This window comes from Pseudogymnoascus destructans (assembly GCF_001641265.1).
Source record: "Pseudogymnoascus destructans isolate 20631-21 unplaced genomic scaffold scaffold_12, whole genome shotgun sequence".
Taxonomy (NCBI): Eukaryota; Fungi; Ascomycota; class Leotiomycetes; order Thelebolales; family Thelebolaceae; genus Pseudogymnoascus; species Pseudogymnoascus destructans.
In genome coordinates this window covers 361,828-379,162 of record NW_020167531.1, presented here as the reverse complement: position 1 = coordinate 379,162, position 17,335 = coordinate 361,828, and the positions used below count along the sequence as shown (strand labels likewise).

The 17,335-nt window shown below is 50.9% G+C and overlaps 8 protein-coding genes across 8 annotated transcripts; 3 read left to right on the top strand and 5 right to left on the bottom strand.

The window, feature by feature from the left end:
• Positions 1–109: 109 nt before the first annotated feature.
• VC83_06434 (uncharacterized protein) lies at positions 110–1,561 on the bottom strand. The gene has a single exon (XM_024470035.1). The coding sequence runs from the start codon at positions 1,519–1,521 to the stop codon at positions 409–411; it is 1,113 nt and encodes a 370-aa protein (XP_024323649.1). The 5' UTR covers positions 1,522–1,561; the 3' UTR covers positions 110–408.
• A 437-nt stretch (positions 1,562–1,998) lies between these two features.
• On the top strand, positions 1,999–6,753 carry VPS8 (vacuolar sorting protein; the record flags this gene model as incomplete). The annotated part of the gene is made up of 1 exon (XM_024470034.1): positions 1,999–6,753. The coding sequence occupies one exon, from the start codon at positions 1,999–2,001 to the stop codon at positions 6,751–6,753; it is 4,755 nt and encodes a 1,584-aa protein (XP_024323647.1).
• A 45-nt stretch (positions 6,754–6,798) lies between these two features.
• ALA1 (Alanine--tRNA ligase) lies at positions 6,799–11,487 on the top strand. The gene is made up of 6 exons (XM_024470032.1): positions 6,799–8,078; positions 8,413–8,558; positions 8,610–8,636; positions 8,691–8,726; positions 8,777–11,182; positions 11,240–11,487. Exons 1-6 carry the CDS (start codon positions 7,817–7,819, stop codon positions 11,411–11,413), a joined length of 3,051 nt encoding a protein of 1,016 aa, XP_024323648.1. The 5' UTR covers positions 6,799–7,816; the 3' UTR covers positions 11,414–11,487.
• On the bottom strand, positions 6,902–7,375 carry VC83_06432 (uncharacterized protein; the record flags this gene model as incomplete). The annotated part of the gene is made up of 1 exon (XM_024470033.1): positions 6,902–7,375. One exon carries the CDS (start codon positions 7,373–7,375, stop codon positions 6,902–6,904), a length of 474 nt encoding a protein of 157 aa, XP_024323462.1.
• Positions 11,488–11,502: 15 nt separating the features above from the next.
• On the bottom strand, positions 11,503–12,307 carry VC83_06430 (uncharacterized protein). Its single transcript, XM_024470031.1, has one exon. It carries the CDS (start codon positions 12,221–12,223, stop codon positions 11,672–11,674), a length of 552 nt encoding a protein of 183 aa, XP_024323463.1. The 5' UTR covers positions 12,224–12,307; the 3' UTR covers positions 11,503–11,671.
• Positions 12,308–12,356: 49 nt separating this feature from the next.
• On the bottom strand, positions 12,357–14,189 carry VC83_06429 (uncharacterized protein). The gene is made up of 3 exons (XM_024470030.1): positions 13,799–14,189; positions 12,776–13,749; positions 12,357–12,722 (listed from the first exon to the last, which is right to left on the bottom strand). The coding sequence occupies exons 1-3, from the start codon at positions 14,121–14,123 to the stop codon at positions 12,513–12,515; spliced, it is 1,509 nt and encodes a 502-aa protein (XP_024323620.1). The 5' UTR covers positions 14,124–14,189; the 3' UTR covers positions 12,357–12,512.
• A 173-nt stretch (positions 14,190–14,362) lies between these two features.
• On the top strand, positions 14,363–15,700 carry CYS12 (Cysteine synthase 2; the record flags this gene model as incomplete). Its single annotated transcript, XM_024470029.1, has 1 exon — positions 14,363–15,700. One exon carries the CDS (start codon positions 14,363–14,365, stop codon positions 15,698–15,700), a length of 1,338 nt encoding a protein of 445 aa, XP_024323621.1.
• Positions 15,701–16,051: 351 nt separating this feature from the next.
• DST1 (RNA polymerase II elongation factor) lies at positions 16,052–17,131 on the bottom strand (the record flags this gene model as incomplete). Its single annotated transcript, XM_024470028.1, has 3 exons — positions 16,052–16,060; positions 16,132–16,893; positions 16,997–17,131. 3 exons carry the CDS (start codon positions 17,129–17,131, stop codon positions 16,052–16,054), a joined length of 906 nt encoding a protein of 301 aa, XP_024323559.1.
• Positions 17,132–17,335: the final 204 nt, after the last annotated feature.

Sequence of the window (17,335 nt, the reverse complement as noted above, 5' to 3'; positions counted from 1 at the left end):
GATGAGAATAGGCGCTGGCGAGAAGAGGGAAAAGACGCGGGGGTGCAAATGTGACGGTCGAATGTAAAGATCGAATGTGAAAATCGAATGTGAAAATCGAATGTGAAAATCGAATGTGAAAATCGAATGTGAAGATCGAATGTGAGGGTCGAATATGAAGCTTGAGAGGAAGAAGGTTGACAGATGATGAAGATTAAGAGACGAAGGACTGTCTATAAACGTCCAGCTTTGATGGACTCCTGGGAGCTGCATAATTTTTCGATCTACCAGCATTGACAGTGTCACACGGGTTACAACAAGGCAGCATGCACTTGAGCCTAATATACATCATCTCATAAATCCCAAGGTCCGTTGATTGCTCCAGTTCTAGAATTCTAAAAAAATGACACGTATACCGCCACACACCCCTCACAAAAACTTCCCCCTCTCAAACCTTGACCCAAAATCCCCCGCCTTCCTCAACATCTCCTGCTTCTGCACATGCCCAATCCTCCCTCCCAGGCCCATATCCTTCTCCTTATCAAAACCCCTCTTACTCGGATCATCCTCCTCCTCCTTCCCCCCCTGTCTCCCCGTATGCTCCTCTACCATACTCTTCCCCCTCATCCGCTCATTATACCCCCGAATCCTCTTCGCTATCGCCGCTTGCTCTGCTTCATCCTCCCCTTGTCCCCCTCCGGCACCTCTCGTCCCGTTCTTGCCGGAATTCGTAGCAACTTCCTTCCGTCCTAACACCTCGTCCTCTAAACGCTGCCGTTTTTCCTCAGGCGTCTCAGTCCATATAGCACTAACCCCGCTCTTCTCCCCCAGCGCCTTCGCCCCCTTTCCAGACGCAAACTTTCGCGTCTTCAGCTTCGTGGGGTCGACGCGCGATGTCCAATCATCGGCGCCCGGGGGGACGAGCATCCAATCTGCGCGCTTAGGCGCGCTGGACGCTGCGGAGGCGGTGGCTGTAGCTGCGCGGGCAGTTTCGTGGGCACGGATGGCAGATTCGGCGGCGGCTGCTGCCGCGGAGCCGGGGGCGGGGGGGAGGGAGGGGCCGTAGTCGTCGTCTGAGGAGGAGTCGGGATCTTCTGTAGGGCGCTCGGAGAGTAATGCTGGAGGGGGGGCGGGGCCAAGAATGCGGCGGGGTGCGGGAAGTGCGGTGGTGGTGGTTGAGGGGGGGGGAAAGGGTCCGACGTCGTCATCGGAACTGTCGTCAAGTGGGATTTCGTCGGTATTCTGTGGTGGTGGCATTGCTGGGCCCATTACACGGCGCGGTTTGGGTTCTGGTGCCGGCATTGCGCCGGGCGGGAGGGAAGAACCAGGCTCATCGTCGGAGCTGGAGTCGAGGCCGATTTCTTCTTCGTTGTGGGTGGGTGGCATGGAGGGGCCGAGGACGCGACGAGGCTGAGTGTCTACATTGCGGCTTGTTGCGCGGATTTTGGTGGGGGGAGAGGGAGGATTGAGGGTTGTGGTGTCGTCTGTTGAGCGCTTGCGCTTCGCGAGGTGAGGCGGTAGTTGGGGCCCTATTCCTGACATGGTGATGAGTTGTTGTTGAGAAGTTGCCGAGTAGGAGAGGTGGAAAGGCTGAGGTTGGAGAAATTGATAGCCTAGCCCATGGCGTCGTCTTACCTCCCCAGGTTCGCGGCAATTTCCGTGGCGGCAGACCTCCCTGGTCACAACAGGCTACCAGTTTGGCTTGGTGAGAACGAGAATAGCTACCTCTTCATCGCCTTGAGGGATATTTCTTCGACGTGAATTAACCTCGAATCTTGGCCTATTTCCTGTGCCTGAGTAAGGAAACTATACCAGCGGGCCGCGCACGTATCGCAAGCTCTTACGAAGCTTATCTACAGACCCAATTCGTACCCTAGATGTCAACGAGCTACCCATTGACGATTCTCACGCACGCGACAGCCATTCCGATTGGCATTTTAAGATACTGCGTGAACCTGCGCCTTTGACTGCGCCGCTGAAATACGACATCGGTGCCATGCGCCAGTCTAGGACACTCCGATGAGCTCCTCTTCGTCGGAGACAGATGGGTCGGTAGCGGGGGCGGGAGATAATGGAAGGCCGGAGGATAGAGGCGATGAGGAATGGGAGCAACAACATAGTGATGGAGGAGAGGGAAGGATATCAGATATGCTGGAGGAAGAAATTGCTGCAAGCGCAGCTCCAGCTCGCACCGGGAATGGGGCACATGGCGACGGATACGAGCATATGGATGAGGCTGGGAGCGACTTTGGAGATGTCTCCCCGGCTTACACTCCTATAAGGAATGGCAGCCCGGCTGATTCAATGATGTCGATCCCAGACGATACACCTTCTGTCCAGGGCTCCGTTATGTCCTCTTCAGAAAGCAGCGTCTTGCCATCTATGGCCTCTCGACAAATGCTAGGCAGCCCCACGCCATCCTTCAGACCATTCGATCGCCGATTCTCGTCTCGTCTTGCTCCGCCATCTGGTGTCTATTCACCGAGAGCGTTGTCCCCGGCATTTTACCCATCGCATTCGCGGCAGGTCTCGCTCAATAGCCAGGTGCCTTTGGATGGCGAGGAAGTCGATACTCCCTCGCCGCCTTGGGAGGTCGTGCGTTGGACGAAGCTTAAGAAGATGAATGGGAAAACTTTCTCGGAGGTTGGGAAGAGGAATTTTGGTACACCCACTTGTATAGCTGTATCTGCATCTATTGTTGTGGGGACTTCGAAGGGAATAATTCTGGTCTTCGACTATCACCAAAACTTGAAATCGATCATCGGACAAGGCACGAAAGCTGTGGAGTCTGGCGCTATTAGCTCTATAGCCATATCTGCCGACCATTCCACCGTTGCTGGGGGGCATGTCAATGGAGATATATTCACGTGGGAAATAGCCAAAGCTTCTCGTCCGTTTCTGCATATCCCAGCAGTAGAAGTGTCGACATTACACGCCCGAAGTCTCGACGGTCACGTTCCGAACGTCGCAATCACCCACCTGGGGTTTCTAGGCACGAGACATACGGCTATCGTCTCAGCTGACGATCGTGGGATGGCATTTTCGCATCTTGCAACTCGAGGGACTGGTTCTGTAGGCCGCCGCGTAAAAACCACTCGGATACTTGGCAGATATCCCAACGACTCTGCCATGACGGGGAAGTCGCGGAAACCCAGCACTGTTCTGGCGTTTGCGTCTCTACCACTAGGTAATGTGGAGCGCGTGACAGATACGCTGGGGCTGACAGCTATGTTAACGCCGTATTTACTGGTTATTGTTTCGACAACACCAGTTGCGGAAACTCAGCATAAAGCTGCTCGGCCGAAAGAAATCGCGGCTCACGGGGCCATGAGTGGTTGCTTAGCATGGTTCCCAGCTGTGAAGCTGAAAGTGAAAGACCCAGAAACTGGCGACACAGTGTCGAAGGTTAAACTGGTGTACTGCTGGTCTAATGTCCTCACCATCATGGATGTTGAAGAATTCGAAGCGAAGGGCGATAAACAGCCCAGCTTAAATTTCAGAGCTCGAAGTCGCTGGAAGTCTGATGAAGCAATTGTTGCCGTCCAATGGCTTAGCCGGTCGGTTTTGGCTGTTCTGACGATAACCCAACGACTCATTATCCTGGAAGACCACACAATGAGGATGACCGAAGCATTTGATCTCCTTTACAAACATATTTATCATAAGGATCTATTTTCGGACCAGCTGCACAGTCTAGTTGAACAATTAGACGAGGATGATTCATCAATGCACGGTGTGGTGGCAGATGCGTTCTATATGAGCCTCAGAGCTTATAAGGGCCGGATGTTCCTTCTCGGCTTTAATGACATCTCGATAGGAGCAGTATCAAACTGGGCCGATCGGCTGATCGCCCTGATGGAAAATGGCGACTACATTGGCGCGATCAACCTGGCAACCTCTTATTTCACAGGTGATGCGGATAAGCTTACCATTGGCTTACCCGAGGACAGTGGATTGAGACATTCCATTGTACGGGATAAGCTCCTGGAGATTATGACCGCTTCTCTGAAATTCGCTTTTGGGAGTAGTAAGACGTCGACCAGAAGAAGCGAAAGAGAGACGGAATTAAAAGAACTCGCACATGCTTGCTTTGCGGCTTCACTAGCCATTGACGATACAGACTATCTTTTCGATGATGTATATGAATGGTACGAACATGGCGACTTCCTTGGAGTATTTCTGGAGACTCTCGAGCCCTACATATTGGAAGAGGAGATAACTTCGGTTCCGCCGATTGTCGTAAAGTCTCTGGTCTCGCATTTCGTCTCAGAGGGACTGGAAAGCCGATTGGAAGAGATACTGTGCCGCATGGAGACTGCGACGTTCGATATAGATCAAATTACGGCACTGTGCAAACAGAACAACCTCTACGATGCCTTGATATATATCTGGACCCAGGCTCTCGATGACTATATCGCACCGTTAGTCTACCTATTAAAATTGCTAGTACCGCTAGTCCAGGATGGTGGCCATCTGGCGAACGGCGAGCTGATGGACGATCCCAATGCGTTGAAAATGTTCCCATACATGTCATATACCCTCACCGGGCGTGTGTATCCTACGGGCCAGCCACTCACAGACGAACAGGCCCAAAAAGCAAAATCGGAGATCTACTGGTTTCTGTTCTCAGGGAACACAATCACCTGGCCAGTTGGGAGCTCCAAGCCTTTCCTCACGATGCCACATGCGGATGACGAGCCGTCGTTCCCCTATCTTCGCATGATCTTGAAATATGACGCGCCCAGCCTATTGAGTTCGCTGAACGAGGCATTTGAGGACCCATTTCTTAATGACACGCATGATGAGGCTGATCCAGCAGAAGCCGATCCCGATATGCGCGAGGAGCAACTCTTTGGGCAATCCGTTAATCGCCAATACATTATCAGCATATTGCTTGAGGTGATGAATCGAACGGACTTTGCTCCGGAGGATACCATATACCTGGATATGTTCATTGCGAGGAATCTTCCGAAATTCCCCCAGTACCTACTACTCTCAGGGTCGTCACTCCACAAACTCCTCACTGGGCTTTGCAACTATCCCGGCGATGATATAGCTGATGATGCTCAGCTGAGTGCCGAGTATCTGCTATCTATTTATCACCCAACAGATATCCAGTCTCTAATACCCCTGTTTCGAAAAGCCAAATTCTTCAGGGCGCTGAAGAATGTATACAAATCCGCCAAGCAATATGGGCAACTTCTGCAAACATATTTCGAAGATCCGGAGGATCAAGAATCGGTGTTTGATGTTATTGGCGACTGTCTGAGGGCTCACGGTGGCCCCAGCCCGAAGCAAATCGATGATATACACAGTGTTATTCGAAGCCATGCGAGAGACCTCGTGGCTATCGATGCCGTGAAGTCAGCACAAACAGTGGCGGAATATTGCCCAGAACTTCATCAGGACATCTTGGAGGCGCTGTCAGAAGATCTGGAACACGAATACCGGTATCTCCAAGCCATTCTCGAGCCCGAAAAGGTTGGAAGCCCTGAGGCTAAGCCATTGCACGATAAATTATTCATCGAAAGATATGTCCTGCTCATGTGTAGCTTTGATGCGCTACATGTGGCGGGGTATGTGGAAGCTATCCAAACATCGGATCTTCGCCTGGATAAAGTCCTCCCAGCCATGGAAGATGGCGGCGTTGTTGATGCTGCGGTAATATTAATGGCTCGCGAGGGCCTCATTGGGGACGCAATGGAGAGACTGACTGAGCATCTTGGCAAACTCGAAGGTGCACTTACAGGCCTACTGCAATCGAACGACCAAGATATGCACCCGGACAATCTCGAAGAGGCAGCAGAAGTTCTTCTTGAATCGCTCCAGAAATACACAGGTGTGGGGATTTGGCTTTGTAAAAAGAACAGCAAATCTTCATCTGGTAAGGAAGTAAACGGGACGCAACGGAGAAAGTCAGCCGTTAATACTGAGCTTAACTCTCAAGAATCGCTCTGGCTCGAATTAATCGACGCAGTAGTGCAAATCACCAAGAACATATCTTCCTCTCTGTTAAATCTGGACGGGTTTCAAGCGACAAATCTCGATGGCGGGAAACTTCTCTTCAGCTTGCGCTCCCTGGTGCAAAGCACATTTACAGCTCTTCTCACGGCTACGTCTGGCCCCTCTGGAGGCAACATATCGTTCCTCCGTATCCTCCGCGCCTTCCTCACAAGAGCATCCGTCTCATCCCCCACCATTACGGATCTCCGAGCTGTATTGACCTCTATATTCTCTGCATACGCATACGAAGAGAGCATCCTTGGTCTTGCCAATAGGCTACTCGACAAAGATCTTTTCGTCAACGTTGATTCTGCATCCCACTTGCGCAAACGGGGGTGGAGGCCTCGCGGATCAGTGTGCGAAGGATGCCATCGCCGAACCTGGGGCCCCGGCGTAGCTGGCGATGTATTGGGGCGGTGGGAAGGGAAGCAGGCTGCGGAGACCATCAAGCGGGAGAAGCGGTGGTTACTGAAGTCTGGAGGAGGGGTTCGCGGGAAGGAGAGGGCGAAATCACAGGTTGAGGCGATGAGTAATATGGATGGTAAAAAACCCAAGGGTTTTGACGGACATGAGGATGATGAAGATCGTGGGGATGATTTTAATGGCCCGGTTGCAAGCAAGGCGTCGGATTTGGGTCCGCTTATTGTGTTTGCGTGCAGGCACTTGTACCATCGGCAGTGTCTCGAAGCTGCACTTGCAAAGAAGGCGGAAGGGACTTGGAGAGAGCCTGTACATGATGGGAGGGAGTTTAGATGTCCAATAGATGGATAGCTGTATATAGCTCACATAGTTATTTCCTGATACGGACTTGGAACGTCACGTTCGCATCTTCACTGCTACAAAGAACGGCTGATATTGGCTTGTGATGACTGCTGTATAATGGTATATAACGGCTTAATTTGAATGTTACGGTACCATATCAATCGAGGTCCATGACAACAGCCTCGCCCTCTTCTACGGCCATAGGCTCTACAGTTGGGCCAATAACAACGTTATTGTTAGTGAGAGGACGGGCGGAAACTAGAGGCTTAGAAGCCGACTGATCCGCTAGTATTCCTGGTGTTTCTTCATGGTCTTCTGGTCGGCCTACCGCCAGCTCCTCCTGTGCCCTGCGCCTGGACTCAAGGATAGCTTTCCTCACACTGTCTTTCTCGTCTGTTAAAGTCAGTGAGTGTGGGATGTCGTATAATACCATGGCCTGGCTTTGGTTCATTCCCGCTAGCTCGCCATCCTTATTCGCGAGGATAGATGAGGGTATGCGCCTGTTTAAGAGGCGCTTCTCGATATCTGGTAAAAAGACCAGTTTATTTTCGTCGTCCGATGACTCAATCTCCTCGAGTTCTTTGTCCAGGTCGTAGATGTAAACTTTATGTTTCGTATCGTCTAATCGCATCGTATCATCGTCGACTTGTTGTCTTTCTGGTGTCTTCAGGGCTGGGAGCGTGTTGGGACGTTGCTCGACGGAGGCATGGAGGTGATCGGCATTGTGGTCTACATCAGATGAAATTAGCCCAAGTCCAAACGAAATGAATACGGAGTGAATAAGAACCTAAATTGAGAGTGCTAAGTTTCTTCGACAGTCTGTCGTCGTTGAAATTCAGTGTCTCAGCCTTTCTCTTCTTGACCCTGCCGTCCATCGCGCGACGGTGCTCCATCACATTATTTCGTAGCCCGAGCTCCAGCCAACTTTTTCTTTTATCAACCGCTCGTCAATAAGATTGTATCCTCTACAGCGAACGAGCTTTGTGTCCTCGTCGCGACGTCGAGCTTGATTGATACTTTGTCTGTAGCTGCTGTTCGATTGGGCGGCTTGTCTCGTAGACGATAGCGCTGGATGGTTGTCGGCGGCTTGTGGAGGTCGACGTCTTTCTTGACTCGCTCGCCTATCTTCTGCACCGTCGAATCCACACGTATCCTCCCTCGTTATACCCAGAGACTCACTGCGCCAAGATCTTCTAGACGATCACACATACAGTTAATTGCCGGAGGAAGACGGTTTTCGGGCAATATGGCCAGCGAGACGGCCCAAGAGTGGCCCGCGCCACTGGTGAGGAAGACGTTCCTGGAGTATTTCGCCGACAGACAGCACGAGATTGGTATGTAAAGAGGCCGCCTTCTTCTCTGCGCCGCGATTCTAGTGATTATATGGAGGATTACAAAGCCGAAGATCGCCGTATCGAGGTCGGACAGTCAGATTTCTGGTTCCTTTGTCGTCATTCGAGCTGCCCTAAGCTATGGCTTGAGCCGCGCTGCGGGGAAACATACCCCACCATGCACATAAGAAATGAGGCTTTGGGGGTTCACGTCCACGGATTTTTATATATCTGGGCGCAAATTGTTTAAAATTACTATTTCTATATACCATCAATGTTTTATTTATGCTTCGGGACGTTGTTTATTCGAGATAATCTGCTAATACCTGCCGTGCAGTTTCTTCCGCCTCGGTGGTGCCACACAATGACGCTACCCTCCTGTTCGCGAATGCTGGTATGAACCAGTTCAAGCCTATCTTCCTGGGGACAGTTGGAGCCACCGAAGCATTTGCCAGCATGAAGCGTGCTGTTGATACCCAGAAGGTGAGCTACATTCCTCCCAGCGACTGGAATACAAGCTGATTATCTTTTTAGTGTATTAGAGCAGGTGGAAAGCACAATGTAAGGCCCACTGGCTACTTGTGAAAGGCAAATTACTTATAGAATTCACTACAGGATCTTGACGATGTTGGAAAAGACTCCTATCATCACGTAAGTGAGACACAGATTGCTCTCTGCCAGCCGTACTAACATACGAGTAGACATTTTTCGAGATGTTGGGTAATTGGTCTTTTGGGGACTACTTCAAAAAGGAGACCATCGAGTTCTCTTGGGAACTATTGACCAAGGTCTTTAAGTTAGATCCGGACCGTCTCTATGTGACTTATTTCGAGGGCGACAAAGACCTAGGCCTCGAGGCTGATTTGGAGGCCAAGGAGCTGTGGATGGCAGTTGGTGTTTCTGAAGACCACATTTTGCCAGGAGACATTAAAGATAACTTCTGGGAGATGGGAGAGACGGGACCATGTGGTCCCTGCAGTGAAATCCACTTTGATAGAATTGGGGGCCGAAACGCCGCCAGTCTAGTCAACCAGGATGACCCAAATGTGCTTGAGATTTGGAACAACGTCTTCATGCAATTTGACAGACAAAAGGACAGGTCCTTAAAGGTTCTTCCCGCCAGACATATTGATACCGGCATGGGCTTTGAGCGCCTCGTGTCTATTCTCCAAGACAAGACTTCCAACTACGCTACTGACGTTTTCACCCCGTTATTCGCCAAAATCCAGGAGGTTACCCAAGCTCGACCATACACTGATAAGTATGGCAAAGATGATGCCGACGGAATCGACACCGCATACCGCGTGATTGCGGATCATGTGCGCCTCCTCACATTCGCTATTTCTGATGGAGCAGTTCCAAACAACGAAGGCCGTGGTTACGTTGTCCGCCGCGTCCTACGCAGAGGGTCGCGCTATGCCAGGAAATACTTCAATGCCGATATTGGAAACTTCTTCTCCCGTATTTTGCCAGCTCTGGTGGAGCAGATGGGCGAACAATTCCCCGAAATTGTCAGGATGCAGTCTGAGGTCGCTGAAATCTTAGACGAGGAAGAAGCTCAATTTGCCAGGACCTTGGACAATGGTGAAAAGATGTTTGAAAGATTTGCTACAAGAGCTATCAAGTCTGGCACCAACCGCCTCACTGGAGATGAGGTCTGGCGTCTGTATGACACTTACGGTTTCCCCGAAGATTTAACCAAGATTATGGCGGATGAGCGTAACATCGGCTACAATGATGAAGAGATCGAAATTGCAAGGCTGAAGGCTCGCGAAGCTAGCAAGTCTACAAAGGAGGGTGTCATTGCATTCGCCAAGCTGGATGTCCATCAGATCGCTGAGCTAAACAAGTCTGAGATACCACCAACAATCGACGACGCAAAGTACACTGGCAACGTTACTACTGGTAAAGTTAAATTCATCTATGATGGCAAAGACTTCCTGAAATCCACCAAGGAGTTGGTGGCTGGTCAAAACTTTGGGTTGATGTTGGATCGTACCAATTTCTATGCCGAGTCAGGTGGCCAAGTTGCCGACGTTGGTAGAATTGGTATTGACGGTGGGGCTGAGTTCAAGGTTGTTGATGTCCAGGCATACGGTGGCTACATTCTTCACAACGGGTTCCTAGAGCAGGGACAGCTTTCGGCTGATGACGAGGTCACACTTGAATATGACGAAATCCGAAGGCAACCCATCCGCAACAACCATACCGGAACCCATATCCTGAACCACTCCCTGAGAGAAGTTCTCGGCGATGAGGTGCACCAGAAGGGCTCTTTGGTCGATGCGGAAAAGCTCCGTTTCGATTTCTCTAACAAGGTTCAGCTTACTTTGCCAGAGCTCCAAAAGATTGAGGATTTCTCAAACTCGTACATCAGGCAAAACTGCAAAATTTACTCCAAGGACGTCCAGCTTGAGGAGGCGCAGGGTATTGTCGGTCTCCGCGCTGTGTTTGGCGAGACCTACCCCAACCCCGTCCGCGTAGTCTCTGTTGGTGTTGATGTCGACACCTTGCTTGCTGACCCAAAGAATGAGGAGTGGCGCAAAGTCAGCGTCGAATTCTGCGGTGGCACACACGTGGACCAGACCGGAGAGATCAAGGACCTCATCATCGTTGAGGAGAGCGGTATCGCGAAGGGTATCCGCCGTATTATTGCGTATACTGGCCAGGCCGCCCGCCAAGTCCAGCTCGCTGCAAAGGACTTTTCACAGAGGCTCGACGCCCTCGAGGCACTGCCATACGGACCTGAGAAGGAGCGCGAAATCAAGGCCATCTCGTCCGACCTCAATGGTCTCAGGATATCCACTCTCACCAAGGAACAACTCCGTGACCGCTTCAGCAAGGAGTCGAAGAAGGTTGTCGATGAGCAAAAGAAGCGTCAGAAGGCCGAGTCGAGCACTGCTACCGATGCAGTAAAGGCATACTTCAACGACCCGGAGAACAAGGATAAGTCTTTCTACGTTGCGAGGTTACCGATTTCCGCCAACAGCAAGGCTATCAGCGATGTGATCAACTACTGCAAGAAAGAGGCGAAGGATAAGACGGTGTATGTCTTTGCTGGAGGCGAGGAGCATGGAGCCGTTATTCACGGTGTCTATGTTGGAACTGTAAGCAAAATTGTCTTCGATCTTTTATATATTCATGCTAACCGCTTTGCTACACAGGCCCATGCGACGGATGTTCTCGCTGAAGATTGGTCAGGGGCCGTAGTTGATATTCTCGGCGGCAAGTCCGGCGGCAAGCAGCCAACCCGCCAAGGACAGGGTGAGAAGCCTGAGAAGATTGATGAGGCTGTCAATACTGCTACTAAGTGGCTTGAAAGCAAGTTGAAGATCTAAGCGTCGTTCATACTCATAGAGTTGTGGGGTGAATTCAACGGACCAATCAGGGTGTAAATTATCACAATGAAGATAAAAATATACTATCTGTTGTAATCTCAGGTGATACTGTGGTGCAATTTCGTGCTGGCTTTGTGATACCATCAAATAGACTTTTCCCAAATAACGCTCCTCCAATTACTCCCCCTGCCTGTAGTTGAACCAGCCGCCAGTCACGACTATGGGCACTATTAAGAGTTCGGTGCCGTCCGTTCTGTCCTAATATTTGCCTTTTCCAACGTCATCGATTTCTTCTTTTGATAAGCCTCCCCTACTTAGAACCTTTCGAAGAATCGCGTCTTTCCCATCCACATAGTCCGAAAGTGTTGCATGATCATTTTTCGCCAGCTCCATTTTCACCCTCGAATGCTCCTCTCTGAGCTCGCGATCATTTCTCAGCGCTTCTCTCACAACAAGATGATTCTTTAATGATAGAGAGCCTGGCCCACAAATGTACACATTTCGACGAACCTCTCCGGTCATTTGCTCTTCAGTGCCTTTGGCGTGGCGTTGGTGATTATTGTATCGGAACGAATATCGGTCAAGGGACGCAGTCTCCACGTGATAAATGTAACCGTTGAGCTCGAGTGCAGCTATAGCTGCCGTGATATCTTCTTCTGCGACAACGATGTCTATGTCTATGACGGGTTTTGCAGCCATTCCTTGCACGGATGTACTCCCGACATGCTCGATACTGAGGACCTTGACTGTTGCCAGGGCGGCGGAGAGGGCAGCTTGAATTGCTGAAAACGCCGTTACCCCAGGACTCATCGTATGGCAAAATGGCCACACGCATCTCAAATACTAAAGGCTACAGATTTCAGTGTGGGATTGGTAGTACTGGTATGGCAGCAGTCGACTTATTTCACAAGGGAGAAGTGCCGTCGATGGTGAAGAAATCTGTTTGGAATTTTCCGTAGGATGACTCGCGTGCCTCTCCTTACAGCATCACATATGTCTTTAAATTACGAAGCTTAAGCAATAAAAAGGCGGCGGTGTTTGCCATGGGTATAATCATACTATTCGAACTAACCCCCTATATATACATACATAATACATCTTACACAGTAGTCATGACACTGGCATTCTTATACCAGGTCAATAGCGGGTTCTCGCCGCTCTTCGTTTCCGTCCCTTCCACATCTGCCCATCTCTGCAGGAACTCCTCGTGCGAGAGGACGCGGGTGAGCTTGCCGGTCAGTGCTTGGTACACGTTTTCCGTGACTGCGAAGTCTGTGGGGAAGAGGATGTCGAAATAGCCTTGGTGAACCTATTTCATGTCAGAGATCTATCAAAATTCCACGCATTGGATAGGTAACTTACGAGAGGTGTTGTGACAGGCACCGTTGTCCTTTGATATCTTGTTTGCACGACCGGTGCATTAACCCCCTTGATTGTGTCCGGTAGGGAGTGAAAATCGCTTGTTACCAGCTTGTGCTGGGGGAAATACTTTGCTAGGATATCGAACATCTGCATCAACCTTGTCGGGATGTACTCTGGATCCGAGAGGTTGGGCATGAATGGGAGCTTCGTCTTCAGCCCACGAATGAAACGGCTCGATGATAAAGGATGCGGATAGCGCCCCCCAGTAGCAGCATGTCTTACGCGAAGGAAGCGCGCGGCGACAGGGTCTATTGTCGGAGAGTAAAACTCGTGGAAGTCTCCTTGACCGTCGATGAGCACAGTCCCCTGCATAGGGTCCTCCGTCACTGGGTCGTAGCGAATAGCGTCGTGTGCAAAATTATCGAATACTTCCATAGCGACGAAATAGCATGGCGAAGGGACCATCTGGTTCCATTCAAAGATCGACTTGTTGATAATCTCCACCTTGGAGTGGTGCCCTCTCGAATCCGCAGTTTTGACCAGCTGCTTTGCCTGCAGCGACGCAAGGTTTGATGAAATCTCAATAATCTTGTATTTCGTGCGGTTGTATACGTCTGGCTCAGTTTCGCGGATATGGTCGAGGATATTGAGCATGAGTGTTCCGTTACCAGCGCCCATCTCGTAGATGATTAGGTCGTGGTAGGGGAACTGCGAGATCTTGTAGTTTGCAACCAAGTACCGCGCAATGGCTTCTCCGTAGTATGGGGCAAACAGTTCGGTCGGTGTATGCCATAGCTGCCGCGTCTCATTGTACTGGACACGGTCTAGCTTGTCCTCAAAATCGGTGTATTTTTGGCCCAGCAAGCGATGGAACTCGGGCTCGTCTTGGATATTGAGGAAATCGAAGGGCTCATCGGGGGTGAAGATGACAACCTGTTTCGAGAAGTAGCCGTAGGATAGATTGTATAGACTGTCTGTATTCATGTTCAGATATAGTTTTGGCGCGGATGTGAACCTACGAACCTTCTATGAAGTCTCGCGTGAGCATCTTCACCCGCGTCGGCCGCTCCCTCCTGGTCTTCAATTGCTCTGATGTAACCGTAGGATACTTGCTGAACTCGTGTGACATGTTCTGAGGCAACAGATCAGTCCTCTGCTGCCAGTTGCTCTCGCTATTTGAGCCCTCGCTGCTTGACGCTGCTCTCCTTCCCGGTGTCCATGTTTTCCCCTGGCCGCCGCGGGCGTGGTGCCCCAGCCTCAATGGTAGAGTCGAATGCCGGCGCACAGCTTCGCAGGCTCTGTGCCTGAACAGCTGCCGAAACAGCTGCGTTACAACTGGGGAGTCCATGGGGGCATGAACTTTCCGAATTCTGTATGAATCTCAACGGTTTGCGCAGGACGCATTTCGGGGTCGTGCATCCTTGGTCCGAGCTTCTACCCGCTTTCGTCAACCATAACCTTTATATCCACCTCAGGCGCCTTCTCACTTGGGCCTGTCGTCATTGTTTCGCGCCCAAACATAGGACGTAAATAATCAATCCTTTTCTTCTATAATATTTATGATGTTATGACTATATTGAATCTGCAATGTCAGTTTCTAACCACCCAAAGGCCTACACATCGGCCGCGCTCGTTGTAGCCTTCACTGCCGGCATCTGTCTCACATTGGGCTTCAAAGACTTATATCCCGACCTTCAAAGACGTTTCGAGCAACGAAAGCGCACGAAGGATGCCGCTCTCTATGGACATCGTGAATCCTCCTTCCTCCCGCCTGTCGAGCTCGAAGACCATACAAAACCTCAACCCCCAGGGCCAGACAGCCCCACACCACCCACAATCCAAGTTGGCATCGAAGGCCTAATCGGTCACACCAAGCTCGTCAGGATCAAGTCTCTATCCGAAGCAACAGGTTGCGAAATTGTCGCCAAGGCAGAGCTGCTCAATGGCGCCGGAAACAGCCCGAAAGATAGGGTGGCCCTTCATATGATCGAGGTCGCCGAGAAGGAGGGGCTATTGACGCCATGCAACGGGGATACGATATACGAAGGCACAGTGGGTTCCACTGGAATATCTCTCGCGGTTCTGGCAAGAGCGAAAGGCTATAAATGCCACATCTGCATGCCCTCGGACATGTCAATGGAGAAAGTCGAGCTGTTGCACCACCTCGGCGCAACAGTCGAGCGCGTCTCCCCCGCACCTATCACCAGCCAAGACCACTTCGTGAACCTAGCCCGGCGCCGGGCTGAAGGGCACGCAAGCAAATGGAAGGATGGGAGCAAGGGTTTCTTTGCCAACCAATTCGAGAGCAAGGCGAATTGGACGGCCCATTTCGAGACTACCGGCCCAGAAGTGTTTGAGCAGACACAGGGGGATATTGCGGCGTTTGTCTCTGGTGCAGGAACGGGAGGGACAATCAGCGGCGTTGCATGCTATTTGAAGCAGGAGGTTGGATTGAAAGATGTCTCGATCGTGCTCGCTGATCCGCAGGGAAGTGGGTTGTATAACAAAGTCAAGTTCGGCGTGATGTACTCCAGCCATGAGCGAGAGGGGACTAGAAGGCGCCAGCAGGTCGATACGATGGTTGAGGGTATCGGAATTAATCGGCTCACGAACAATTTTGAGAAGGGGATGGAGTTGATCGATGACGTAATTAAAGTGACGGATACGCAAGCCATGAGAATGGCTAGGTGGCTGGTGGAGAAGGATGGAATCTTTATTGGGAGCAGCAGTGCTGTTAACTGCGTGGCAGCAGTGTTTACTGCGCTGAGATTAAAGAAAGAGGGCAAGGGGGGGAGGGTGGTGACAGTACTCTGTGACAGCGGGAATAGACACCTCAGCAAATTCTGGAAAGAGATTGCGAGTCAAGGTTTGGAAGAGGAGCATGGAAACCTGGGACTTCTTGAACTTCTTGAACTCGAATCATGAAGGAATCACAGCGTTCAGGGCCGTGAAAATTGGTAAGTATATAATTCTGGATGTGGCTCTACTGTGTAGGACACCTCTATGGTATGCATCCGTATTGCAAACCTTCGCCATTCAGCCACATCCATGACCTGGCATGTCACAGACTCCGGGGGGGGTTGAAAACCTGAACTCCTTGCGCCAGAATGCCCTTTGTGTTTATATCAAAATACAGCTGGGTGGCTAAATAAGCCAAGATATCTTGCCTACCGCGGACATGCGGAGCAACATGATTACTGTCCACGCGGCGGGTCAAAGGAGACGCGGTGTCAAAGAGGGACTACAGCGCACTTTAAGGACATAGGTAGAACGAGCTCATGAGAACTAGAACGTAGGGTCAGCTTCAAATAGTTCATAATTAACTGCGTGCACAAGTGCAAAACAGTTAAACATACCTTCCAGCGATTTCCGCATACTGTGCACTCGCAAAACGTCGTCATTGGTTCATCAGCAGACCTGGTTTGCGCCTGACTGTAGCTGACTTTCTTCTGTCCGCATCTTCCGCACTTAAGCGCATCACTGATGCTCCTCTCCGCCATCGGTACTTGTGCTCTCTTCATGTTGTCTTTTTGGAGTTCGTCGTCTTCCTTCTTGCGCTCAGCAGACTTCAGTTCGTCATGGGTCATGATCACAAATTTGTCAGCTGGGATTTCGCCGCTCAAGACTCTTGGGCCTAATTCCTTGTTTTGCTTGTTCTTGAGGTTCTGGAAGAGTGAGCGCATCTTGGCACGATACTCTGGAGTGTCACCTTTGTATTTGGTGAATGCCGCTTTCTCGACTTCCATGGCTTTAAGTATAACTTTGGTAGGGGATGTCTTGGACATAAATGCGAGGCCGTTGTATAACAGACCGACACAATTGTCTCGGGTCGGCATGCCGGTGCGCTTAATGTCCACCCCATCCTCCTGCCACTTGCGCTTCGCTGGGTCGGCACCCTTCCACTCGTCGGAGTCTGTGGCTGGTTGCGGTGGGGCTGGGGACGATGCATCGACGTTTTTACTTGGTGAGGCAGTCCCAGGCTTTGCTCCTCCCACCTTCCTCCTCTTTTCGGCTTCGACTATGGTCTTCCATTTCGAGACGATTTCGGAGGCGAGGCGTGCGACAGCTTTATCCGGGTTCGCGCGTTGCTTGGCCACAATCATACCAGCTTTGGTGCTCTATAAAATATCAGCTCTGATTTGAGACAGGACTGGCCCTGGAGCGGGGCTAACGTATCGGGATGCCTTGTAAGGCCGTCATGCGCGGAGTGGGGAAACTTACCCTGAGAATGTCTTCCGTTGGCACAACCTCAGCCTTGAGCTTTGTTAAGATGTTGATGACATTGTCGGCAGGCTGCTTCTCGTTGATCGCTGCCTTCAGCAGATCTAGCTGCTCGTCGATATCTTTTTTCTGCATCTTGACAAAATCGAACTCTGGACGATCTAGCACAGTAGGTTCACCCGGTCTTTCCTTGCGGCTCAGTGCCAACGCCAATGGAAAGCTGGAAAAAGCAGTATGTACTCAGGTCACGCTAGTAACTGAGACCCCAGGGGCACAATATGGAAGCTGTGAGAAGTGGAGTTGCTTGCGGCGACGACGACGACGACGTTGTGACGAGGC